Source organism: Bombina bombina, chromosome 1 (assembly GCF_027579735.1).
Source record: "Bombina bombina isolate aBomBom1 chromosome 1, aBomBom1.pri, whole genome shotgun sequence".
Lineage (NCBI taxonomy): Eukaryota > Metazoa > Chordata > Amphibia > Anura > Bombinatoridae > Bombina > Bombina bombina.
In genome coordinates this window covers 7,616,530-7,643,294 of record NC_069499.1, presented here as the reverse complement: position 1 = coordinate 7,643,294, position 26,765 = coordinate 7,616,530, and the positions used below count along the sequence as shown (strand labels likewise).

General features: G+C 40.9%; 1 protein-coding gene across 1 annotated transcript in view; it reads left to right on the top strand.

The window, feature by feature from the left end:
- Positions 1 to 26,765, top strand: part of ASPG (asparaginase) — a 647,837-nt gene that overhangs the window by 176,673 nt on the left and 444,399 nt on the right. Inside the window, exons 4-5 of the mRNA XM_053697101.1 lie at positions 186 to 311; positions 1,335 to 1,418. Coding sequence (XP_053553076.1) covers positions 186 to 311; positions 1,335 to 1,418 — 210 coding nt within the window. The remainder of the gene's footprint in view (positions 1 to 185; positions 312 to 1,334; positions 1,419 to 26,765) is intronic.

The following is a 26,765-nucleotide window of genomic DNA, read 5'->3' as shown; positions in this document are numbered from 1 at the left end:
CAAAGGAAATGAACCAAACTGACTCTAAACAACCCTTATAGTAATGCACTAGGTCTAACTTGATCTACAAATAGCAGGTTCATGTGTGTGATGTAACCAATAAAAGATTATTTCTTTGTTAATTGGATGTTTTTTATTTAAATCACAATTAAAAGTAAATGGAGTTTTGGTGCTGCCTCCTACAGAAACATTATGAACATTACGATGGCTTTGTTGTTCTTCATGGAACGGACACTATGGCGTACACGGCTTCAGCTTTGTCCTTTATGTGTGAAAACCTCGGGAAAACCATCATCTTGACTGGTTCTCAGGTTAGTACATTGATTTATTGTTGTATTTTACTACTTACACCTTTGTACCCAACATGATGTCGGCAACGTCTAAATGAAATCAAGTGGGAATACTGGGAATGAGAGTGGGGTTGTTGCGGAGGGGGGGGAGAGTGGGGTTGGCGGCGGAGGGGGCGGAGAGTGGGGTTGTGGCAGAGGGGGGGGGAGTGGGGTTGTGGCGGAGGGGGGGGAGTGGGGTTGTGGCGGAGGGGGGGGGAGTGGGGTTTGTGGCGGAGGGGGGGGGGAGTAGGGTTGTGGCGGAGGGGGGGGAGAGTGGGGTTGTGGCGGAGGGGGGGGAGAGTGGGGTTGTGGCGGAGGGGGGGGAGAGTGGGTTTGTGGCGGCGGAGGGGGGGAGAGTGGGTTTGGCGGCGGAGGGGGGGGGAGAGTGGGTTTGTGGCGGCGGCGGGGGGGGGAGTGGGTTTGTGGCGGCGGCGGGGGGGAGAGTGGGTTTGTGGCGGCGGAGGGGGGGGGAGAGTGGGTTGGCGGCGGCGGGGGGGGGAAAGAGTGGGTTTGTGGCAGAGGGAGGGAGAGTGGGTTTGTGGCGGAGGGGGGGAGAGAGTGGGTTTGTGGCGGAGGGGGGGGGGGAGAGTGGGTTGGCGGCGGGGGGAAAGAGTGGGTTTGCGACGGAGGGGGGTAGAGTGGGTTTGCGGCGGAGGGGGGTAGAGTGGGTTTGCGGCGGAGGGGGAGCAGATTTGTTATTGCAAACAGTGATGTAGTAGAGGGGATCTGTGCAATGCTCATCTTCTTCCTCCTAAATGTTTTGTAAAAATGTAAAAGGGCATGGAGTGGTTGGTTCTCTAGACCACTTACTACAATGTGTTACTCCCTGTCGCATAGTTACGGGATCTGCGTATATGTACGGTGCAATGATCATGCATCTGGTCTAGAAATGAGCGTGTGTGTAACATAACTGTATATAACGTAATAATGTGTTTGTATTTCATGAGAACGTTGTACAATACTAATATGTATACGCTGATCTGCTCTTTACCTTCTGTTCTGCAGGTTCCTATATATGAGCTGCGTAATGATGGCCGAGACAACCTGCTGGGGGCGCTGCTGATTGCAGGACAGTTTGTTATTCCTGAGGTCAGTAAAACAAAGCAGCTGCAAATCAGAAACACTGTTTATGAAGCAATGTCAGTCTATTTTTCGCTCTCTCGATCTCTCTCTCGCGCTCTCTCTCGCGCTCTCTCTCTCGCGCTCTCTCTCGCGCTCTCTCTTTTTCTCTCTCTCTCGACATGGGCAGTCCACGGATCATCATAATTACTGTTGGGGAGGAGGCAAAGAGCACCACAGCAAAGCTGTTAAATACCACTCCCCTACCCACAAGCCGCAGTCATTCTCAGTGCCTGTAAATAGTTGCAAGGAGGTGGTAAAGTTAGTTTCTGAGATTTGCTTTCCTAGACAGGCACTTTCAGTTTGTGGCTCTTTCGTTCGGTCTTGCAACAGCTCCCAGAATTTTCTCAAAGGTTCTTAGAACATTGCTGGTGGTGCTCCGTTTGAAGTGGCGCCTTATCTGGACGACATTCTGGTTCAGGCGACCCTATTTTCAACTAGCAAACTCCCACACAGAGTTGTTGTTGTTGTCTTTTCTGCGCTCCCACGGATGGAAGGTGAATTTAGGAAAAAATTCCTTGATTCCTGCTAGAAGGGTGGTGTGCTTGGAAACCATAATAGATTCTCTAGAGATGAAGATTTTTCTGACAGAAGCAAGAAGAACAAAGATCTTCAATTCTTGTCTTGCCCTTCAGTCTTCTTGTTGTTGGTCTGATGGTGTCAGCTATGGACATTATTCCTTTTGCTCGGTTTCATCTCAGACCTCTGCAGTTATGCAGAATAGATCTGGATCAGGTGTCAAGGGATTTTCTTCTGTGGTGGTTGTCTCAGGATTATCTCTCTCAGGGAACTTGCTTTCACAGTCCTTCCTGGGTGATTGTGACCTCAGACGACAGCCTGCTGGGATGGGGAGCAGTCTGGGGCTCGTTGAAGGCTCAGGGTCTATGGACTTGGGAGGAGTCGGTTCTTCTCATAAACATACTAGAGCTGAGGGCAATCTTTAATGCTCTTCTGGCCTGGCCTCAGTTAGCTTCAACTCAATTTATCAGGTTTCAGTCGGTAAACATAACCTCAGTGGATTATGTCAATCATATAGGAGGAATTCGGAGTTCTTTGGCCATGACAGAGGTAACCAAGATTATTCAGTGGGCAGAGACTCACAACTGTTGTCTGTCTGCGATCCATATTCCAGGGGTGGACAATTGGGAAGCGGATTTTCTGAGCAGACAGACATTTAATCCGGGGGAGCTTCACCAGGAGGTGTTTTCCGGAGCTGGATCTCATGGCATCTTGTCAGAATGCTATGCTTCCGAGGTACGGGTGGAGGTCAAGAGATCCTCCGGCTGTGTTAATAGATGCTCTGGCAGTTCCTTAGAACTTCGGTACTCAGTTCGCTCTCCTTCCACGGGTCATTGCTCGAATCAGACAGGATAGGGCGTCGGTGATTATCATTGCTCTGGCGTGGCCTCGCAGAATCTGGTATGCGGATCTGGTGGAGATGTCTTCTCTTCCACCTTTGTAGACTTCATTTGAGGAAGGACCTTCTACTTCAGGGGCCCTTCCTTCATTTAATCTCATTTCTCTGAAGCTGACTGCTTGGAGACTGAATGCTTGATATTATCTAAGCGTGGGTTTTCTGAGTTTGTTATTGAGACTATGATTCAGGCTCGTAAGCCTGTGACTAGGAAGATTTACTATAAGATATGGCGTAAATATCTGTATTGGTGTGAATCCAGAGGGTTTTCTTGGAGTAGAGTTAGAATTCCTTGGACTTTTCTCCAGGAGGGTCTGGTGAAGGGTTTATCTGCAAGTACATTGAAGGGCCAAATTTCTGCTTTATCTGTTTTGTTACACAAGCGTCTGGCGGATGTGCCAGATATTCAATCTTTTTGTCAGGGCTTGGTTAGAATCCTATGTTTTAAGTTTGTTACTCCACCTTGGAGTCTTAATTTGGTTCTTAGAGTTCTTCAACAGGCTCTGTTTGAGCCTATGCTTAAAGAGTTTTAGAGCTTTCAGCGCTGCAGTGTGAATCTCCTTTCCTTATTTTTCATTCTGATAAGGTGGTAATGCGTACTGCCTTCGATTTCCTTCCCAAAGTGGTTTCGGATAGGAATATTAATCAAGAAATTGTTGTTCCTTCTTTGTGTCCTAGTCCTTCTTCTCATAAGGAACGTTTGTTGCACAACCTGGATGTGGTTCGTGCGTTGAAGTATTATTTGCAGACGACTAAGGATTTTCGCCAGTCTTCTTCTTTGCTTGTTTTTCTGGGAAGCGCAAGGGTCAGAAAGCTACGGCTACTTCTCTTTCTTTTTGGCTGAGGAGTGTTATTCGCTTGGCATATGAGACTACTGGTCAGCAGCCTCCTGAGAAAATCACAGCTCATTTCACGAGAGCTGTTTCTTCTTCTTGGGCTTTCAAAAATGGAGCTTCTGTGGAACAGATTTGCAAGGCTGCCACTTTTTCTAAATTTTACAAGTTTGATACTTTTGCTTCAGCTGAGGCTTCTTTTGGGAGAAAGGTTCTTCAAGCAGTGGTGCCTTCTGTTTAGGTTCCCTGTCTTGTCCCTCCCTTATCATCCATGTACTCTGGCTTGGCTATTGGTTCCCAACAGTAATTATGATGATCCGTGGACTCACCGTGTTATTAGAAAGAAAAGAAAATTTATGCTTACCTGATTTATTTATTTCTTGACACGATGAGTCCACGGCCCGCCCTGTATTTTTCAGACAGTTTATTTTTCTATAAACCTCAGGCACCTCTGCACCTTATATTACTTCGATAAGTGAGTGTGTGTGTAACCAAAGCGCCTAACCTGATGGAGGTTGAGGTACTGGTTGATCCTTAAACTACTTTAATCTTACATACAAAATATACAATACACTTTCATGGATCCATGATAAAAACCACTAATTACAGTGAAATACAATGAAAATATATAAATATACAAATGTAGTTTAAAAATGAACCAAGCTAATAGCTCCGTCCAGATGTACACAAATATATCTGACAACTAGCTTCTAAAGTTCGGATAAAATATCTGCTAGTAGTAAAATAGATGATCCTCAACACGTAAACCTTCACTTGGTCAGGAAAGTAATGTATATCCAATATCTCCAATACTTGTGTCCAATGTAGTTTGTAGTGATACAGGTGTGGTGTCTTCAATGAGTCAATGAAGTTAGTGATAATCCAGGTGTGGTGTCTTGTGTGTCTGGTGTAGCAAGTTTAAATATATATATGATTAAAAAATTGCAAAACTTCCAAACGTTCAAAAAAATCATATCGTTGTAAATGTGTGGTTCAAAAATTCAAATAATTCAAAAGCTGTGATAGTGAAAAAAATAATTAGAAACAAAATAAAAATAAAAATGAAGATCGTGAGAAAAACAAACTTTGATGTGCTCTTTAAATGTTCTCCTTAGGTGAGTGCCTTTAAAGGGACAGTAAACTCAAAAAAAATCTTTCATGATTTAAATAGGGCATGTAATTTTAAACAACTTTCCCATTTACTTTTATTACCAATCTTGCTTTGTTCTCTTGGTATTCTTAGTTGAAAGCTAAATCTAGAAGGTTCATGTGCTAATTTCTTAGACCTTGAAGACTGCCTCTAATCTGAAAGCATTTTGACAGTTTTTCACCACTAGAGGGCGTTCATGTGTTTCATATAGATAACATTGATCTCAGGCACGTGAAGCTCCTAGGAGTCAGCACTGATTGGCTAAAAATGCAAGTCTGTCAAAAGAACTGAAATAAGGGGGCAGTTTGCAGAGGCATAGATACAAGGTAATCACATAGGTAAACAGTATATTATTATAACTGTGTTGGTTATGCAATATTGGGGAATGGGTAATAAAGGGATTATCTACCTTTTTAAACAACAAAAATTCTGGTGTTTACTGTCCCTTTAATATCCTAGGGATGTAACACAATGTGTTCCCACATATGTTTTCAAAGTGTCCTTTAGGGCTACCTGTGATGATATAGTGAGAATCCAAATATCCTCAATATCCTAGTGGTGTAGCACGGTGTATTCCCACATCTGTTTTCAAAGTGTCCTTTAGGGCTACCTGTGATGATATAGTGAGTTTCCAAATATCCTCCTGTAAGAGAGATGGATAATGGTATAGATCATTTTTACATATATAAAAGAATGGAATTAGGCTTACCAGTACTTTGGTCAACGTGTTTTGGACCGTAGTAGGCCTTTATCAAGACTGATTTTCTAACTGTACTTGGTGACCTTTTATAGTGATGGACCAGATATGGCCGGAAATCAACTAACCGTTATTACTTCCGGTTTCAGATCGTATCTAATAAAACTTGATATACACAATTTATTGTCATCTTCTTATTCATAACTCATATAATTACTCATATGTATCCTACAGACTCTCTGCAAACATACATTTTAAAGATCCATTTCTGCAAACAAACGTTTGAAGGTAATTCATCTATCTCCAATCAAGACAATGAGTGCATTTTATTTTTATATCTGTTGGGCTAATTTGGAATTGGGTTTTAACATTTCCCCTCTCCCAGCTACACCTCAACCCCCCCCCCCCCCATACACCTAACCTTTATTAACAGATAGTTTTTCATTTAAAACTCTTTCTCACACAGACCTCACTGCAACAACAATCCTACAGACTCTCTGCACGTACTAGCCCGCCAAGCCTCCCTCCACCTCCCACCCTGGTTTTTACCTTAATATATAAACACCTAACAGCAATTAGGTGCAGCTGTCACTAATGATCCATGATAGAGACACTACTTCACACTCACAGCCTCTGAACTGACACTTTCCCAACTCTCATTTACTCACCACACATTTCACTTACTCTCAGTTTACCCTGCCTTATATCAGACATATTTTCCTTCTCCCTCACCTTTTGTGTCCAATCCCTCTCCTTTAGATTGTAAGCTTGAGAGACTCTCTACCTGTAGGCCACTTTGTATTTAAAGTGAACTACTACTGATTGTGCACAAGGGCAGGGCATTCCTCTCCTTTTGTATAACTCAATTATTTCACCTACAACTGTAATGTACCCCAATACTGTACTTGTTTGTGTATTTATTGCATCCATGCAATGTTCCATTATTTCTTGTATAGTGCTGCGTAATCTGCTGGCACTTTATAAATACCTGATGATGATGATGATGATGATAATAATAATATGATGTTTTATTTCATTTCCATTTCTTCTTATATTAATATTCTGCTAATGTACCCAGCCTCCAATTCATCATGATGTCACTTCCAATTTGGTATTTATTTTAATAATTATCTATCTATTTTTTACTTCTTACTTTCATCTTATTGATGTTTTTATATCGCTTTAATTGCGATTCCCATTCGAATACTGATGTGGGATAAAGTCTACAATCGGCTTCATTTCTTAAATTTCTTTTTCTATCGAGTGTGCTGATTTTCAATGTATCCTATTGGTCGTGACATCACGTTTGTTTACAGGCGTTGGCTATTTGCCGTTATATTACTGGTTATCTTTAGGGTGTGTGTTCATCCTTTTTTATTCTATTGGATGCCTCATTCTGACCTCTTCCTAGTTATTAGGAGATAATTTGGGGTGTAGTTATATATTTATAGTATTTCTCCTATTATAGTTATGCGTTATAGTTTTAACTTATGATAAGTTTCATATGTCAAAATGGATGGTGACAAATCTTAGAGATGATGTTTAGATCTTGCTACTCCTTATGATATTCGTAGCGTTTAAAGGTGTATTCGCAACCCGCTAAGATAATTTTGCTTATCTAAATATGTATAGTTAGTTGCGCTTGAAGAGGTCAAGGTTCCTTTGGTTTTCCTTACAATTAGGTTCTATATTAAGGTATGACGTATTGGCGTGATCTATATATCTGACATAGTGTGAGCTATTTTTGGCAATTTCACCTCTAGATAGGTATATCTTTCCAGTTATTATGGTATGTATATGTTATACTTCTACCATTTTTATAAAGATCAGGAGATGTACACTTTGATATCATTTGAATTATGTGTTTTCAATGTTAACTCTCATCGTAGATAGAATTGGAAAGTTAATGTGCCCTCACTATAGTGTGTAATTCAAACCTCTGGAGGAGAAGGTATGTGATGGGCTAAAATTAACTGGCTAGTCCCTTGTTAAGCCATTATTGTTCATCCTAATCCTGTAATAATATATGGGTACTAGGCCCATAATTGTAATTTATATGGGAAAAGGGGTGAAGTCCTTTTTAGTTGTTGCTGGGATCTCCTATCTTCATTAATTAAGGTGAATAAGTCTATGATTGATATGTGCATTGTGAAGTTAGACTTTAGGTATCTAGACACTATTTTCACTAGTAGGTTACTACAGTCAAGTGGTTGCTCTCAACAAAATTAAAAAAAATAAAATAAATTAAAATGATTCCTCTTTCCAAAATAAATTTTGTTTTTAAATTGTGTTTTTTTTTAAAAACATCTATGCTATCATGGATTACTACCATCGATAAGGAAGGGGGGGGGGGGGGAAGAGTACTTATCTACCTTTAGCCAAATATTATACTCTAATAGGGGCTGAATGTATTCTTATAACGGTATAGATATACAAAAGTGAGTTCCTACAAAAGGACTATAGTCGCACATAATCTTAAGGGTCTATAATTTGCGTGGGAATCTTTGTAGGTTACAATGATGAATCAGAAATAAGATATTAAGTGAAATTCCCTGAGGAAATGAGAACTAGGCATGAGTGAACGTCCCAGGGTTGGACCAATTTCTTTTATCATATTAAAGAGATTAGACAGATCTTCTTTATTATTTAGTCCTTTGGGATACAGACAGTCCATTTGGATTCATCAGTCAGCAATTTCTTTTCGTAAATTCCCTCCTCTCCAGTCTTTCCTGACTTTCTGTATTCCCATGAATTTTAAATCTTTTGTATTCCCTTAATGTTTCATAGAGAAATGTTTGTACAAGGCTGTTTCCATATTGAGTTTCTCAATTAACAGCAGATGTTATCGTATTCTGTCCTTCAGTGCTCTGGACGTCTGACCTACATACTGGAGGCCACATGAGCATTGTAACATGTACACCACTCCTTTGTCCTGGCATCTGATTAAGTCATGTATCTTATGTTCTTCTTTTGTGTTATGACATCTGAATTTTTCGGACTTTACTCCACATTAACACGCTTTACAAGTAAGGCAGGGAAAGAAGCCTTTAATCTTTTTCCCGAATACATCATTGGTTCCTAATACTTTCTTATTTATTTGTATACTGGGTGCTATTTTCTTTTCTTTTTCAAGATACGATGAGTCAACAGATTTCATCCTTGTGGGTTTACGCCTCCTGGTCAGCAGGAGGAGCCAAAGAGCACCACAGCAGAGCTGTATATATAGATCCTCCCTTCCCTCCCACTCCAGTCATTCTCTTTGCCTGTGTTAGTTAGGAGATGGCAAAGTGAGGTGTTAGTAATGATTCTTCAGTCAAGTGTTTATTATTTTTTAAGTGGTGCCACTGAGTGCTACTTTGTGCCAGGGTGTAGCCTAGACCAGATCAGTCTCTTCAGTAAAAAGAGAAGCATTTGGTGGCTTTCAAGCAATGGAAACTGGTGGGACATAATTCTCACTGCGCCTCCCATACTGTGATGCTGCCCTTTCTGTGATGGCCTAAGCTGAATCTAACTCAGGCTTCATCTTTTCTACAGGACTATAGGAGGGAACTGATGGACCTTTGAACCCTTTTGAGGCTGTCCTGCTGTTGGACAGCATAAGAGGCAAGTGCAGCCTTTATTTCTCTACAGGGAAATTCCTCAGGATTTACCTCAGTGAGATTTTTCTGCACTTATGTGTATTTACATATATTTATGGGAATCAGGGGCTCTGTCTATGAAGAGCTGTTTTCCCTGACAGCATTTTGCACAGCCACGCTTGTAGTGGGGACTAAGTCTCATTTTCAGCTATATAAGCAGGCTGCACAGCTTTCATAAACAAGGGTGACTATGCTTGGCAGCTACTCATTGAAAGGTGCATAGTGAGGGCAAACCTGGCTACAGCTTCCACATTTAGAACAGACAGTTGTGTATTTCCTCCCGGCGCTTTTGTGTAAAACTTTAATGGCGACCGGGAGATATTTGTTTACGCCAACAATGGGCGAGGTTAGTTACTATAACTATTCTAGGACTGTTTGTTCCGGTAGTGCTGTTCTTCGATGCAGCAGGCTGTACGGTTTTTATTGTTTCCCTACTGCTATATTGTCACTCCCGGTGCCTTTGCATATACAATGGCGACCGGGAGATAGCAGACGAAACGCCCACAAGGGGTGGAGTTCTGAAAGGGTGCCAAAGTAAAGAGCGCCAAGGACACTTCTGCTTCCTTGCTCCTATTTTTGTATAGCAAGGGTTGGAGGACGTTAATTTCCCTGAGCCACATGTTTTCACTGGGCTCTATAAGCTGGACTCTAGACATAGGTGCCATGAGTCAAGCAGCTTGTTATTTTGCTCCCGGGAAATAATGACGACCGGGAGTGGATGTTGACACACCCACGAGGGGCGGAGCTATACGAGCATAATTGTGCTTTCTTTCATGAGCTAGTGACGTATGGGATATACATTCCTACCAGGAGGGGCAAAGTTTCCCAAACCTCAAAATGCCTATAAATACACCCCTCACCACACCCACAAATCAGTTTTACAAACTTTGCCTCCTATGGAGGTGGTGAAGTAAGTTTGTGCTAGATTCTACGTTGATATGCGCTCCGCAGCAGGTTGGAGCCCGGTTTTCCTCTCAGTGTGCAGTGAATGTCAGAGGGATGTGAAGAGAGTATTGCCTATTTGAATTCAATGATCTCCTTCTACGGGGTCTATTTCATAGGTTCTCTGTTATCGGTCGTAGAGATTCATCTCTTACCTCCCTTTTCAGATCGACGATATACTCTTATATATACCATTACCTCTACTGATTCTCGTTTCAGTACTGGTTTGGCTTTCTACAAACATGTAGATGAGTGTCCTGGGGTAAGTAAATCTTATTTTCTGTGACACTCTAAGCTATGGTTGTTCACTTTTATGTAAAGTTCTAAATATATGTGTTTAAACATTTATTTGCCTTGACTCAGGATGTTCAACATTCCTTATTTTCAGACAGTCAGTTTCATATTTGGGATAATGCATGTGAATAATTCAATTTTTTCTTACCTTAAAATTTGACTTTTTTTCCTGTGGGCTGTTAGGCTCGCGGGGGCTGAAAATGCTTCATTTTATTGCGTCATTCTTGGCGCAAAAATTTTCTTGTCATTTCCGGCGTCATACGTGTCGCCGGAAGTTGCGTCATTTTTTTGACGTTTGGCGCTAAAAAATTTGAGCGTCATTGTTGTCTCCACATTATTTAAGTCTCATTTTTCATTGCTTCTGGTTGCTAGAAGCTTGTTCATTGGCATTTTTTTCCCATTCCTGAAACTGTCATTTAAGGAATTTGATCAATTTTGCTTTATATGTTGTTTTTTCTATTACATATTGCAAGATGTCTCAAATGGACTCTGAATCAGAAGCCACTTTTGGAAAAACGCTTAACTGAGTTTCAGTTCTACCAAAGCTAAGTTCATTTATTTTAAATGTTATAAATGTTTATCTTTAGCTATGGTTTGTAATAAGATATTATGTTATACTTTTACATGCGGAATCCATTAGTATTTATGCTTTATATATTTTCTTTTCTTACAAGAAATATTTAGAAGACTTATAAGAAATATTTTTCTGATTCTATGTTAAAGGCTTTGTCTGACTTCGTGCCTTCTAATAAAATGTTTAGGTCTTTTTCACTTCTTTTTTAATTATTGAAGTTTCAAATGACCAACAACATACTGATTTATCCTTCTCTGATGATGTTTTTTTCAGATATTTTCTTCATCAGATATTGACACTAACAAATCTACTTTTTTATTATTTTTCAATTATTAAAGTACATTTGTTCTTTGTTGAAAAGGTGTTGATTATTTTGGATATTAAGGTAACTAGATCTTTAAGACTAGCTGACATTATTTCTGCCTATTTATTTCTTTAGAGATTTTCTTTCCAATTCCCTATACTAGGGAATGGAATAGGCTGAGAATTTTCTTTTATTCCTTCTTCAAAGGTTTTAAACTATATTCTTTGCCAGCAGTTAAATTCAATTTGGAGGGTTTTCCAATTTATTGGGGCTATCTCTAATTCTACTAATTATGCTATTGTTTCTATAGCAAAATAGTATTTATTTTCCTTTAGATAGTTGTATCTTATTTATGGAAAATTATATAGTTTCAGGTACTTTTCTTGGTCCTGTGATTTATTTGGATATTGCAATTGCTTCATTTTCTCTGTTTACTTTAAGATCAACAGGCCCATTTATCAAGCTCCATACGGAGCTTGAAGGGCCGTGTTTCTGGCGAGTCTTCAGACTCGCCAGAAACACAAGTTATGAAGCAGCGGTCTAAAGACCGCTGCTCCATAACCCTGTCCGCCTGCTCTGAACAGGCGGACAGGAATCGCCGGACATCAACCCGATCGAATACGATCGGGTTGATTGACAGCTCCCTGCTGGCGGCCGATTGGCCGCGAGTCAGCAGGGGGCGGCGTTGCACCAGCAGCTCTTGTGAGCTGCTGGTGCAATGTTAAATGCGGAGAGCGTATTGCTCTCCGCATTTAGCGAGGTCTTGCGGACCTGATCCGCAGTGTCGGATCAGGTCCGCAAGCCCTTTGATAAATGGGCCTGCAAGTATCAGATTATGATTTATTTTAGCATTGTTAAAGGGACAACATTTACTAGACTATGTGCTGTTGCATTTGTCTTGTTGTTTTGCATTTATTGATTATGCAAGTCCACTGTATTGGCTGGTCCTTTAAACTGGACTATCATGCTAATAATTTAATTTGTGTCTTCATTTTATTGAATATTTTCGCAAATGAGGGTTAATCTATGTCTTTAGCTTTTTTAGCTAGAAGAATTTTGTGGTTTAAAAAAAAAAATAAAAAAAAAAATCCATATTTCCTTTGTTCTAAGATAATCAATTATTTGTTTTATAATTGGATTCAATTCTTAACTGTTACTCTGGGCTTCAAGGTTGAGTTCTAAGACTAAAACTTTAAGCTTATACTAGTTTGGTTGTTCTTATTAAGGAATGAATTCCTGAGTTCTTTCCCAAGTAATATGTCTATAATTGGAGTTCGAAATCAGCTCCCTAATTTTGCGATGTACGTGCCGTATTCCAGCTTGGCTGGTAAGGGGCAGATTAAGGCTTCTTTGAAATTTATTTTGTCCAAAATTTCCTTGATTTTATTCCAGCAAGGCTAACACTTTCTTTAACTGTGTTTCTGTCCTATATATTTTGGGTACTGTTGAAGCATGGCTGGGCACCCATGGGGTTCAAGCGCTGCTCAGACCTGGAATCTTCTGGGGTATTTCTTCCAGTTTCTTTTGAGGAACCGGGTTTTGGAGTTTTATTCAAACTATTTTGCCTTTTTATGGTCTTTGATAGCATTATTTGTTTTCATTAGATACAATAAATGCATATTTTCATTTTTCTGTTTTCATTCAGATTATTTTCTGAGAATGCGGAATCTCATATGATTCACTTACTCTTCAGGACATAGTTAGAGGATCTTCTTTTCTAAAGCTCTTGATCCCTCACACAAGGGTCACCTTTTTTAGGTTTCCAGATAGTTTGTGTCACTGTCCTTGTCTCTATCAGACAAGGGATAATGTTATTGGGTTCCATCTATCGGTACCTTTAGTTTCTATTATTTCCTTCAGTTGCTATATATGCATAGAAGTTTTAGGTCTTATGGCCACAGCATTTCATTCAATTCCCTTTGCTCATTTTCTCTAGAAAGAACCTTTCCAGTCTTTTATAAGTGTTGTTTCTTCAAGAACATGGTTGGAGGATCAATTTACCAAAAAGTTCGTTTGATTCCTCTGACAAGGGTAACCTTTTTAGGTTTCCTGATGGATTCAGTGTTCTTGATTCTGTCTCTGACGGACAAGAGGCGTCTGAAATTGGTTCAGCTTATCGAAACCTTCAGTCTCAATCATTCCCTTCGGTAGCCTTATGCATGGAAATTCTAGGTCTTATGACTGCTGCATTGGATGCGATTCCCTTTGCTCGTTTTCACATGCGACCTCTTCAGCTCTGTATGCTGAACCAGTGGTGCAGGGATTATACAAAGATATCTCAATTAATATCTTTAAAACCGATTGTTCGACACTCTCTGACGTGGTGGACAGATCACCATTGTTTAGTTCAGGGGGCTTCTTTTTGTTCCTCCAACCTAGACTGTGATCTCAACAGATGCAAATCTGACAGGTTGGGAGCTGTATGGGGGTTTCTGACAGCACAAGGGGTTTGGGAATCTCAGGAGTTGAGATTACCAATCAACATTTTTGGAACTCCGTGCAATTTTCAGAGCTCTTCAGTCGTGGCCTCTTCTAAAGAGAGAGTCGTTCATTTGTTTCTAGACGGACGATGTCACAACCGTGGCATATGTCAATCATCAAGGAGGAACTCACAGTCCTCTGGCTATGAAAGAAGTCTCTCGAATTCTTGTATGGGCGGAATCCAGCTCCTGTCTAATTTCTGCGGTTCATATCCCAGGTATAGACAATTGGGAAGCGGATTATCTCAGTCGCCAAACACTACATCCGGGCGAATGGTTTTTTCACCCAGAGGTATTTCTTCAGATTGTTCAAATATGGGGACTTCCAGAAATAGATCTGATGGCTTCTCATCTAAACAAGAAGCTTCCCAGGTATCTGTCCAGATCCAGGGATCCTCAGGCGGAAGCAGTGGATGCATTGTCACTTCCTTGGAAGTATCATCCTGCTTATATCTTTCCGCCTATAGTTATTTTTCCAAGATTCTAAGGAACGTTAGTTTATTCTGCTGGTGGCTCCAGCATGGCCTCACAGGTTTTGGTATGCGGATCTTGTCCGGATGGCCACTTGCCAACCGTGGACTCTTCCGTTAAGACCAGACCTTCTATCGCAAGGTCCTTTTTTCCATCAGGTTCTCAAATCCTTAAATTTGAAGGTATGGAGATTGAACGCTTGATTCTCAATCATAGAGGTTTCTCTGACTCTGTGATTAATACTATGTTACAGGCTCGTAAAACTGTATCTAGGAAGATATATTATCAAGTCTGGAAGATTTTCATTTCTTGGTGTTTTTCTCATCTTTTTTCTTGGCATTCTTTTAGAATTCCTAGAATTTTACAATTTCTTCAGGATGGTTTGGATAATGTTTGTCTGCAAGTTCCTTGAAAGGTCAAATCTCTGCTCTTTCTGTTCTTTTTCACAGAAAGATTGCTAGTCTTCCTGATATTCATTGTTTTGTACAAGCTTTGGCTCGTATAAAACCTGTTGTTAAGTCAATCTCTCCTCCTTGGAGTTTGAATTTGGTTCTGGGGACTCTTCAAGCTCCTCTGTTTGAACCTATGCATTCGCTGGACATTAAATTACTTTCTTGGAAAGTTTTTTGTTTCTTTTGGCCATCTCTTCTGCTAGAAGAGTTTCTGAATTATCTGCTCTTTCTTGTGAGTCTCCTTTTCTGATTTTTCATCAGGATAAGGCGGTGTTGCGAACTTCTTTTAAATTTTTACCTAAGGTTGTGAATTCTAACAACATTAGTAGAGAAATTGTGGTTCCTTCATTGTGTCCTAATCCTAAGAATTCTAAGGAAAACTCGTTGCATTCTTTTGATGTAGTTAGAGCTTTGAAATATTATGTTGAAGCTACTAAGGATTTCCGAAAGACTTCTAGTCTATTTGTTATCTTTTCCGGTTCTAGGAAAGGTCAGAAGGCTTCTGCCATTTCTTTGGCATCTTGGTTAAAATCTTTGTTTCATCATGCCTATGTCGAGTCGGGTAAAACTCCGCCTCAAAGGATTACAGCTCATTCTACTAGGTCAGTTTCTACTTCATGGGCGTATAGGAATGAAGCTTCAGTTGATCAGATTTGCAAAGCAGCCACTTGGTCTTCTTTGCATACTTTTACTAAATTCTACCATTTTGATGTGTTTTCTTCTTCTGAAGCAGTTTTTGGTAGAAAAGTACTTCAGGCAGCTGTTTCAGTTTGATTCTTCTGCTTATAATTTCAGTTTTTTTCATTATAAGATTTAAACTTTATTTTGGGTGTGGATTATTTTTTCAGCGGAATTGGCTGTCTTTATTTTATCCCTCCCTCTCTAGTGACTCTTGCGTGGAAGATCCACATCTTGGGTAGTCATTATCCCATACGTCACTAGCTCATGGACTCTTGCTAATTACATGAAAGAAAACATAATTTATGTAAGAACTTACCTGATAAATTCATTTCTTTCATATTAGCAAGAGTCCATGAGGCCCACCCTTTTGTGGTGGTTATGATTTTTTTGTATAAAGCACAATTATTCCAATTCCTTATTTTTTATGCTTTCGCACTTTTTTCTTATCACCCCACTTCTTGGCTATACGTTAAACTGATTTGTGGGTGTGGTGAGGGGTGTATTTATAGGCATTTTGAGGTTTGGGAAACTTTGCCCCTCCTGGTAGGAATGTATATCCCATACGTCACTAGCTCATGGACTCTTGCTAATATGAAAGAAATGAATTTATCAGGTAAGTTCTTACATAAATTATGTTTCTTTCATGTAATTAGCAAGAGTCCATGAGCTAGTGATGTATGGGATATACATTCCTACCAGGAGGGGCAAAGTTTCCCAAACCTCAAAATGCCTATAAATACACCCCTCACCACACCCACAATTCAGTTTTACAAACTTTGCCTCCTATGGAGGTGGTGAAGTAAGTGTGCTAGATTCTACGTTGATATGCGCTCCGCAGCAAGTTGGAGCCCGGTTTTCCTCTCAGCGTGCAGTGAATGTCAGAGGGATGTGAGGAGAGTATTGCCTATTTTGAATACAGTGATCTCCTTCTACGGGGTCTATTTCATAGGTTCTCTGTTATCGGTCGTAGAGATTCATCTCTTACCTCCCTTTTCAGATCGACGATATACTCTTATTTATATACCATTACCTCTGCTGATTTTCGTTTCAGTACTGGTTTGGCTTTCTACAAACATGTAGATGAGTATCCTGGGGTAAGTAAATCTTATTTTCTGTGACACTCTAAGCTATGGTTGGGCACTTTGTTTATAAAGTTCTAAATATATGTATTCAAACATTTATTTGCCTTGACTCAGGATGTTCAACATTCCTTATTTTCAGACAGTCAGTTTCATATTTGGGATAATGCATTTGAATCAATCATTTTTTCTTAGCTTAAAATTTGACTCTTTTTTTCCCTGTGGGCTGTTAGGCTCGCGGGGGCTGAAAATGCTTCATTTTATTGCGTCATTCGTGGCGCGGACTTTTTTGCCGCAAAAAATCTTTCTTTCATGTAATTAGCAAGAGTCCATGAGCTAGTGACGTATGGGATATACATTCCTACCAGGAGGGGCAAAGTTTCCCAAACCTCAAAATGCCTATAAATACACCCCTCACCACACCCACAATTCAGTTTTACAAACTTTGCCTCCTATGGAGGTGGTGAAGTAAGTGTGCTAGATTCTACGTTGATATGCGCTCCGCAGCAAGTTGGAGCCCGGTTTTCCTCTCAGCGTGCAGTGAATGTCAGAGGGATGTGAGGAGAGTATTGCCTATTTGAATGCAGTGATCTCCTTCTACGGGGTCTATTTCATAGGTTCTCTGTTATCGGTCGTAGAGATTCATCTCTTACCTCCCTTTTCAGATCGACGATATACTCTTATATATACCATTACCTCTGCTGATTCTCGTTTCAGTACTGGTTTGGCTTTCTACAAACATGTAGATGAGTGTCCTGGGGTAAGTAAATCTTATTTTCTGTGACACTCTAAGCTATGGTTGGGCACTTTATTTATAAAGTTCTAAATATATGTATTCAAACATTTATTTGCCTTGACTCAGAATGTTCAACTTTCCTTATTTCTTCTGTTATGTGTGATCAGTCCACGGGTCATCATTACTTCTGGGATATAACTCCTCCCCAACAGGAAATGCAAGAGGATTCACCCAGCAGAGCTGCATATAGCTCCTCCCCTCTACGTCACTCCCAGTCATTCTCTTGCACCCAACAACTAGATAGGATGTGTGAGAGGACTATGGTGATTATACTTAGTTTTTATAACTTCAATCAAAAGTTTGTTATTTTACAATAGCACCGGAGCGTGTTATTGCCTCTCTGGCAGAGTTTGAAGAAGAATCTACCAGAGTTTTTACTATGATTTTAACCGGAGTAGTTAAGATCATATTGCTGTTTCTCGGCCATCTGAGGGAGGTAAAAGCTTCAGATCAGGGGACAGCGGGCAGATGAATCTGCATTGAGGTATGTAGCAGTTTTTATTTTCTGAATGGAATTGATGAGAAAATCCTGCCATACCGTTATAATGACATGTATGTATACTCTACACTTCAGTATTCTGGGGATGGTATTTCACCGGAATTACTCTGTTAAAAGTACATTAAACCTTTTAATAGGTATTTATCATGTTAAACGTTTTTGCTGGAATGTAGAATCGTTTGCATTTTCTGAGGTACTGAGTGAATAAATATTTGGGCATTATTTTTCCACTTGGCAGTTGCTTGTTTTAATTGTGACAGTTTCGTTTCTCTCTCACTGCTGTGTGTGAGGGGGAGGGGCCGTTTTTGGCGCTCTTTGCTACGCATCAAAAATTTCCAGTCAGTTACTCTTGTATTTCCTGCATGATCCGGTTCATCTCTAACAGAACTCAGGGGTCTTCAAACTTCTTTGGAGGGAGGTAGATTCTCTCAGCAGAGCTGTGAGACTTATATAGTGACTGTGATTAAAAACGTTGCTCTGTAATTTTTATGTTTCAAATTTAATTATTGTTACTTTACTAATGGGAACAAACCTTTGCTAAAAGTTGTGTTGTTTTTAAGGATTGATGCTATAACTGTTTTTCAGTTCATTATTTCAACTGTCATTTAATCGTTTAGTGCTTCTTTGAGGCACAGTACGTTTTTGTTAAATAAGATTGTATCCAAGTTGCAAGTTTATTGCTAGTGTGTTAAACATGTCTGATTCAGAGGAAGATACCTGTGTCATTTGTTCCAATGCCAAGGTGGAGCCCAATAGAAATTTATGTACTAACTGTATTGATGCTACTTTAAATAAAAGCCAATCTGTACAAATTGAACAAATTTCACCAAACAGCGAGGGGAGAGTTATGCCGACTAACTCGCCTCACGTGTCAGTACCTGCATCTCCCGCCCGGGAGGTGCGTGATATTATGGCACCTAGTACATCTGGGCGGCCATTACAGATAACATTACAAGATATGGCTACTGTTATGACTGAAGTTTTGGCTAAATTACCAGAACTAAGAGGCAAGCGTGATCACTCTGGGGTGAGAACAGAGTGCGCTGATAATACTAGGGCCATGTCTGATACTGCGTCACAGCTTGCAGAGCATGAGGACGGAGAGCTTCATTCTGTGGGTGACGGTTCTGATCCAAACAGATTGGATTCAGATATTTCAAATTTTAAATTTAAATTGGAAAACCTCCGTGTATTACTAGGGGAGGTCTTAGCGGCTCTTAATGATTGTAACACTGTTGCAATACCAGAGAAATTGTGTAGGTTGGATAAATACTTTGCGGTACCGGCGAGTACTGACGTTTTTCCTATACCTAAGAGACTAACTGAAATTGTTACTAAGGAGTGGGATAGACCCGGTGTGCCGTTCTCACCCCCTCCAATATTTAGAAAGATGTTTCCAATAGACGCCACCACACGGGACTTATGGCAAACGGTCCCTAAGGTGGAGGGAGCAGTTTCTACTTTAGCTAAGCGTACCACTATCCCGGTGGAGGATAGCTGTGCTTTTTCAGATCCAATGGATAAAAAATTAGAGGGTTACCTTAAGAAAATGTTTGTTCAACAAGGTTTTATATTGCAACCCCTTGCATGCATCGCGCCGATTACGGCTGCGGCAGCATTTTGGATTGAGTCTCTGGAAGAGAACCTTAGTTCAGCTACGCTGGACGACATTACGGACAGGCTTAGAGTCCTTAAACTAGCTAATTCATTCATTTCAGAGGCCGTAGTACATTTAACCAAACTTACGGCTAAGAACTCAGGATTCGCCATTCAGGCACGTAGGGCGCTGTGGCTAAAATCCTGGTCAGCTGATGTAACTTCTAAGTCCAAATTACTTAATATACCTTTCAAGGGGCAAACTTTATTTGGGCCCGGTTTGAAAGAAATTATCGCTGACATTACAGGAGGTAAGGGCCACGCCCTACCTCAAGACAAAGCCAAAGCTAAGGCTAGACAGTGTAATTTTCGTCCCTTTCGGAATTTCAAAGCAGGAGCAGCATCAACTTCCACTGCACCAAAACAGGAAGGAGCTGTTGCTCGTTACAGACAAGGCTGGAAACCTAACCAGTCCTGGAACAAGGGCAAGCAGGCCAGGAAACCTGCTGCTGCCCCAAAGACAGCATGAACCGAGGGCCCCCGATCCGGGACCGGATCTAGTGGGGGGCAGACTCTCTCTCTTCGCCCAGGCTTGGGCAAGAGATGTTCAGGATCCCTGGGCGCTAGAGATCATATCTCAGGGATACCTTCTAGACTTCAAATTCTCTCCCCCAAGAGGGAGATTTCATCTGTCAAGGTTGTCAACAAACCAGATAAAGAAAGAAGCGTTTCTACGCTGTGTACAAGATCTGTTATTAATGGGAGTGATCCATTCGGTTCCGCGGTCGGAACAAGGACAAGGGTTTTACTCAAACCTGTTTGTGGTTCCCAAAAAAGAGGGAACTTTCAGGCCAATCTTGGATTTAAAGATCCTAAACAAATTCCTAAGAGTTCCATCGTTCAAAATGGAAACTATTCGGACAATCTTACCCATGATCCAAAAGGGTCAGTACATGACCACAGTGGATTTAAAGGATGCTTACCTTCACATACCGATTCACAAAGATCATTACCGGTATCTAAGGTTTGCCTTCTTAGACAGGCATTACCAGTTTGTAGCTCTTCCATTCGGACTGGCTACGGCTCCAAGAATCTTCACAAAGGTTCTGGGTGCCCTTCTGTCGGTACTAAGACCGCGAGGAATTTCGGTAGCTCCGTACCTAGACGACATTCTGATACAAGCTTCAAGCTTTCAAACTGCCAAGTCTCATACAGAGTTAGTTCTGGCATTTCTAAGGTCGCATGGATGGAAAGTGAACGAAAAGAAGAGTTCTCTTTTTCCTCTCACAAGAGTTCCATTCTTGGGGACTCTTATAGATTCTGTAGAAATGAAGATTTATCTGACAGAAAACAGGTTAACAAAACTTCTAAATGCATGCCGTGTCCTCCATTCCATTCAACTCCCGTCAGTAGCTCAATGCATGGAGGTGATCGGCTTAATGGTAGCAGCAATGGACATAGTTCCCTTTGCACGTCTACATCTCAGACCGCTGCAATTGTGCATGCTGAGTCAGTGGAATGGGGATTACTCAGACTTGTCCCCTACTCTGAATCTGGATCAAGAGACCAGAAACTCTCTTCTATGGTGGCTTTCTCGGCCACATCTGTCCAGGGGGATGCCATTCAGCAGGCCGGACTGGACAATTGTAACAACAGACGCCAGCCTACTAGGTTGGGGCGCTGTCTGGAATTCTCTGAAGGCTCAGGGACAATGGAATCAGGAGGAAGGTCTCCTGCCAATAAACATTCTGGAATTGAGAGCAGTTCTCCATGCCCTTCTGGCTTGGCCCCAGTTAAAAACTCGGGGGTTCATCAGGTTTCAGTCCGACAACATCACGACTGTAGCTTACATCAACCATCAAGGAGGGACAAGAAGCTCCCTAGCAATGATGGAAGTATCAAAGATAATTCGCTGGGCAGAGTCTCACTCTTGCCACCTGTCAGCAATCCACATCCCGGGAGTGGAGAACTGGGAGGCGGATTTCTTGAGTCGCCAGACTTTTCATCCGGGGGAGTGGGAACTTCATCCGGAGGTCTTTGCCCAAATACTTCGACGTTGGGGCAAACCAGAGATAGATCTCATGGCGTCTCGTCAGAACGCCAAACTTCCTCGCTACGGGTCCAGATCCAGGGATCCGGGAGCGGTTCTGATAGATGCTTTGACAGCACCTTGGAACTTCGGGATGGCTTATGTGTTTCCACCCTTCCCGCTGCTTCCTCGATTGATTGCCAAAATCAAACAGGAGAGAGCATCAGTGATTCTAATAGCGCCTGCATGGCCGCGCAGGATTTGGTATGCAGATCTAGTGGACATGTCATCCTGTCCGCCTTGGTCTCTACCTCTAAGACAGGACCTTCTGATACAGGGTCCATTCAAACATCAAAATCTAACTTCTCTGAAGCTGACTGCTTGGAAATTGAACGCTTGATTTTATCAAAACGTGGTTTTTCTGAGTCGGTTATTGATACCCTGATACAGGCTAGGAAGCCTGTTACCAGAAGGATTTACCATAAGATATGGCGTAAATACCTATACTGGTGCGAATCCAAAGGTTACTCCTGGAGTAAGGTTAGGATTCCTAGGATATTGTCCTTTCTACAAGAAGGTTTAGAAAAGGGTTTATCGGCTAGCTCATTAAAGGGACAGATCTCAGCTCTGTCCATCTTGTTACACAGGCGTCTGTCAGAAAATCCAGACGTCCAGGCCTTTTGTCAGGCTTTAGCTAGGATCAAGCCTGTGTTTAAAACTGTTGCTCCACCATGGAGTTTAAACTTAGTTCTTAACGTTTTACAGGGGGTTCCGTTTGAACCCCTTCATTCCATTGATATAAAATTGTTATCTTGGAAAGTTCTGTTTTTAATGGCTATTTCCTCGGCTCGAAGAGTCTCTGAGTTATCAGCCTTACATTGTGATTCTCCTTATCTGATTTTTCACGCAGACAAGGTAGTTCTGCGTACTAAACCTGGGTTCTTACCTAAGGTAGTCACTAACAGGAATATCAATCAAGAGATTGTTGTTCCATCCTTGTGTCCAAATCCTTCTTCAAAGAAGGAACGTCTTCTACACAATCTGGATGTAGTTCGTGCCCTCAAGTTCTACTTGCAGGCAACTAAGGATTTTCGACAAACGTCTTCCCTGTTTGTCGTGTACTCTGGTCAGAGGAGAGGTCATAAGGCTTCGGCTACCTCTCTCTCCTTCTGGCTTCGTGGCATAATTCGTTTAGCCTATGAGACTGCTGGACAGCAGCCTCCTGAAAGAATTACAGCTCATTCTACTAGAGCTGTGGCTTCCACTTGGGCCTTTAAGAATGAGGCCTCTGTTGAACAGATTTGCAAGGCTGCAACTTGGTCTTCGCTTCATACTTTTTCCAAATTTTACAAATTTGACACTTTTGCTTCTTCGGAGGCTATTTTTGGGAGAAAGGTTCTTCAGGCAGTGGTTCCTTCTGTATAATGAGCCTGCCTATCCCTCCCGTCATCCGTGTACTTTTGCTTTGGTATTGGTATCCCAGAAGTAATGATGACCCGTGGACTGATCACACATAACAGAAGAAAACATAATTTATGCTTACCTGATAAATTCCTTTCTTCTGTTGTGTGATCAGTCCACGGCCCGCCCTGTTTTAAGGCAGGTAAATATCTTTTAAATTATACTCCAGTCACCACTTCACCCTTGGTTTCTCCTTTCTCGTTGATTCTTGGTCGAATGACTGGGAGTGACGTAGAGGGGAGGAGCTATATGCAGCTCTGCTGGGTGAATCCTCTTGCATTTCCTGTTGGGGAGGAGTTATATCCCAGAAGTAATGATGACCCGTGGACTGATCACACAACAGAAGAAAGGAATTTATCAGGTAAGCATAAATTATGTTTTTTCAGACAGTCAGTTTCATTTTTGGGATTATGCATTTGAATTATTCATTTTTTTCTTACCTTCAAAAATTTGACTCTTTTTCCCTGTGGGCTGTTAGGCTCGCGGGGGCTGAAAATGCTTCATTTTATTGCGTCATTCTTGGCGCGGACTTTTTTGGCGCAAAAATTCTTTTCCGTTTCCGGCGTCATACGTGTCGCCGGAAGTTGCGTCATTTTTTGATGGTGTTTTGCGCCAAAAATGTCGGCGTTCCGGATGTGGCATCATTTTTGGCGCCAAAAGCATTTAGGCGCCAAATAATGTGGGCGTCTTATTTGGCGCTAAAAAATATGGGCGTCGCTTTTGTCTCCACATTATTTAAGTCTCATTTTTCATTGCTTCTGGTTGCTAGAAGCTTGTTCTTTGGCATTTTTTCCCATTCCTGAAACTGTCATTTAAGGAATTTGATCAATTTTGCTTTATATGTTGTTTTTTCTCTTACATATTGCAAGATGTCTCACTACAGGAAAATCGCTGTCTAGTGCTGGATCTACCAAAGCTAAGTGTATCTGCTGTAAACTTTTGGTAGCTATTCCTCCGGCTGTTGTTTGTATTAATTGTCATGACAAACTTGTTAATGCAGATAATATTTCCTTTAGTAAAGTACCATTGTCTGTTGCAGTTCCTTCAACATCTAAGGTGCAGAATGTTCCTGATAACATAAGAGATTTTGTTTCTGAATCCATCAAGAAGGCTATGTCTGTTATTTCTCCTTCTAGTAAACGTAAAAAATCTTTTAAAACTTCTCTCCCTACAGATGAATTTTTAAATGAACATCATCATTCTGATTCTGATGACTCTTCTGGTTCAGAGGATTCTGTTTCAGAGATTGATGCTGATAAATCTTCATATTTATTTAAAATGGAATTTATTCGTTCTTTACTTAAAGAAGTATTAATTGCTTTAGAAATAGAGGATTCTGGTCCTCTTGATACTAATTCTAAACGTTTAGATAAGGTATTTAAATCTCCTGTGGTTATTCCAGAAGTTTTTCCTGTTCCTAATGCTATTTCTGCAGTAATTTCCAAAGAATGGGATAAATTGGGTAATTCATTTACTCCTTCTAAACGTTTTAAGCAATTATATCCTGTACCGTCTGACAGGTTAGATTTTTGGGACAAAATCCCTAAAGTTCTTCTTAGACCTGCTATATCTTTGGCTGATGTTGCAGCAGCTTCAACTTTTTGGTTGGAAACTTTAGCGCAACAAGTAACAAATCATGATTCTCATGATATTCTTCTTCTTCTTCTTCAGCATGCTAATAATTTTATCTGTGATGCCATTTTTGATATTATCAGAGTTGATGTCAGGTTTATGTCTCTAGCTATTTTAGCTAGAAGAGCTTTATGGCTTAAGACTTGGAATGCTGATATGGCTTCTAAATCAACTCTACTTTCCATTTCTTTCCAGGGTAACAAATTATTTGGTTCTCAGTTGGATTCTATTATCTCAACTGTTACTGGTGGGAAAGGAACTTTTTTACCACAGGATAAAAAATCTAAAGGTAAAAACAGGGCTAATAATCGTTTTCGTTCCTTTCGTTTCAACAAAGAACAAAAACCTGATCCTTCATCCTCAGGAGCAGTTTCAGTTTGGAAACCATCTCCAGTCTGGAATAAATCCAAGCCTGCTAGAAAGGCAAAGCCTGCTTCTAAGTCTACATGAAGGTGTGGCCCTCATTCCAGCTCAGCTGGTAGGGGGCAGGTTACGTTTTTTCAAAGAAATTTGGATCAATTCTGTTCACAATCTTTGGATTCAGAACATTGTTTCAGAAGGGTACAGAATTGGTTTCAAGATGAGACCTCCTGCAAAGAGATTTTCTCCAACATAGGTGTGTCCGGTCCACGGCGTCATCCTTACTTGTGGGATATTCTCTTCCCCAACAGGAAATGGCAAAGAGCCCAGCAAAGCTGGTCACATGATCCCTCCTAGGCTCCGCCTTCCCCAGTCATTCTCTTTGCCGTTGTACAGGCAACATCTCCACGGAGATGGCTTAGAGTTTTTTAGTGTTTAACTGTAGTTTTTATTATTCAATCAAGAGTTTGTTATTTTAAAATAGTGCTGGTATGTACTATTTACTCTGAAACAGAAAAGAGATGAAGATTTCTGTTTGTAAGAGGAAAATGATTTTAGCAACCGTTACTAAAATCGATGGCTGTTTCCACACAGGACTGTTGAGAGGAATTAACTTCAGTTGGGGGAACAGTGAGCAGACTTTTGCTGCTTGAGGTATGACACATTCTAACAAGACGATGTAATGCTGGAAGCTGTCATTTTCCCTATGGGATCCGGTAAGCCATTTTTATTACAGAAAGAAAAAAAGGGCTTCACAAGGGCTTTTTAAGACTGTAGACATTTTCTGGGCTAAATCGATTTATATATAAACATATTTTATACTCCATAGCCTTGAGGAATTATTTTAATCTTGGGAATTATGTAAAATAACCGGCAGGCACTGTATTGGACACCTTATTCTCTAGGGGCTTTCCCTAATCATAGGCAGAGTCTCATTTTCGCGCCTCTATTGCGCACTTGTTTTTGAGAAGCATGACATGCAGATGCATGTGTGAGGAGCTCTGATACATAGAAAAGACTTTCTGAAGGCGTCATTTGGTATCGTATTCCCCTTTGGGCTTGGTTGGGTCTCAGCAAAGCAGATACCAGGGACTGTAAAGGGGTTAAATATAAAAACGGCTCCGGTTCCGTTATTTTAAGGGTTAAAGCTTCCAAATTTGGTGTGCAATACTTTTAAGGCTTTAAGACACTGTGGTGAAATTTTGGTGAATTTTGAACAATTCCTTCATACTTTTTCGCAATTGCAGTAATAAAGTGTGTTCAGTTTAAAATTTAAAGTGACAGTAACGGTTTATTTTAAAACTTTTTTGTACTTTGTTATCAAGTTTTTGCCTGTTTAACATGTCTGAACTACCAGATAGACTGTGTTCTGAATGTGGGGAAGCCAAGGTTCCTTCTCATTTAAATAGATGTGATTTATGTGACACAAAATTTAGAGAAAATGATGCCCAAGATGATTCCTCAAGTGAGGGGAGTAAGCATGGTACTGCATCATCCCCTCCTTCGTCTACACCAGTCTTGCTCACACAGGAGGCCCCTAGTACATCTAGCGCGCCAATACTCCTTACTATGCAACAATTAACGGCTGTAATGGATAATTCTATCAAAAACATTTTAGCCAAAATGCCCACTTATCAGCGAAAGCGCGACTGCTCTGTTTTAGAAAATACTGAAGAGCATGAGGACGCTGATGATATTGGTTCTGAAGGGCCCCTACACCAGTCTGAGGGGGCCAGGGAGGTTTTGTCTGAGGGAGAAATTTCAGATTCAGGGAAAATTTCTCAACAAGCTGAACCTGATGTGATTACATTTAAATTTAAATTGGAACATCTCCGCGCTCTGCTTAAGGAGGTGTTATCCACTCTGGATGATTGTGAGAATTTGGTCATTCCAGAGAAACTATGTAAAATGGACAAGTTCCTAGAGGTCCCGGGG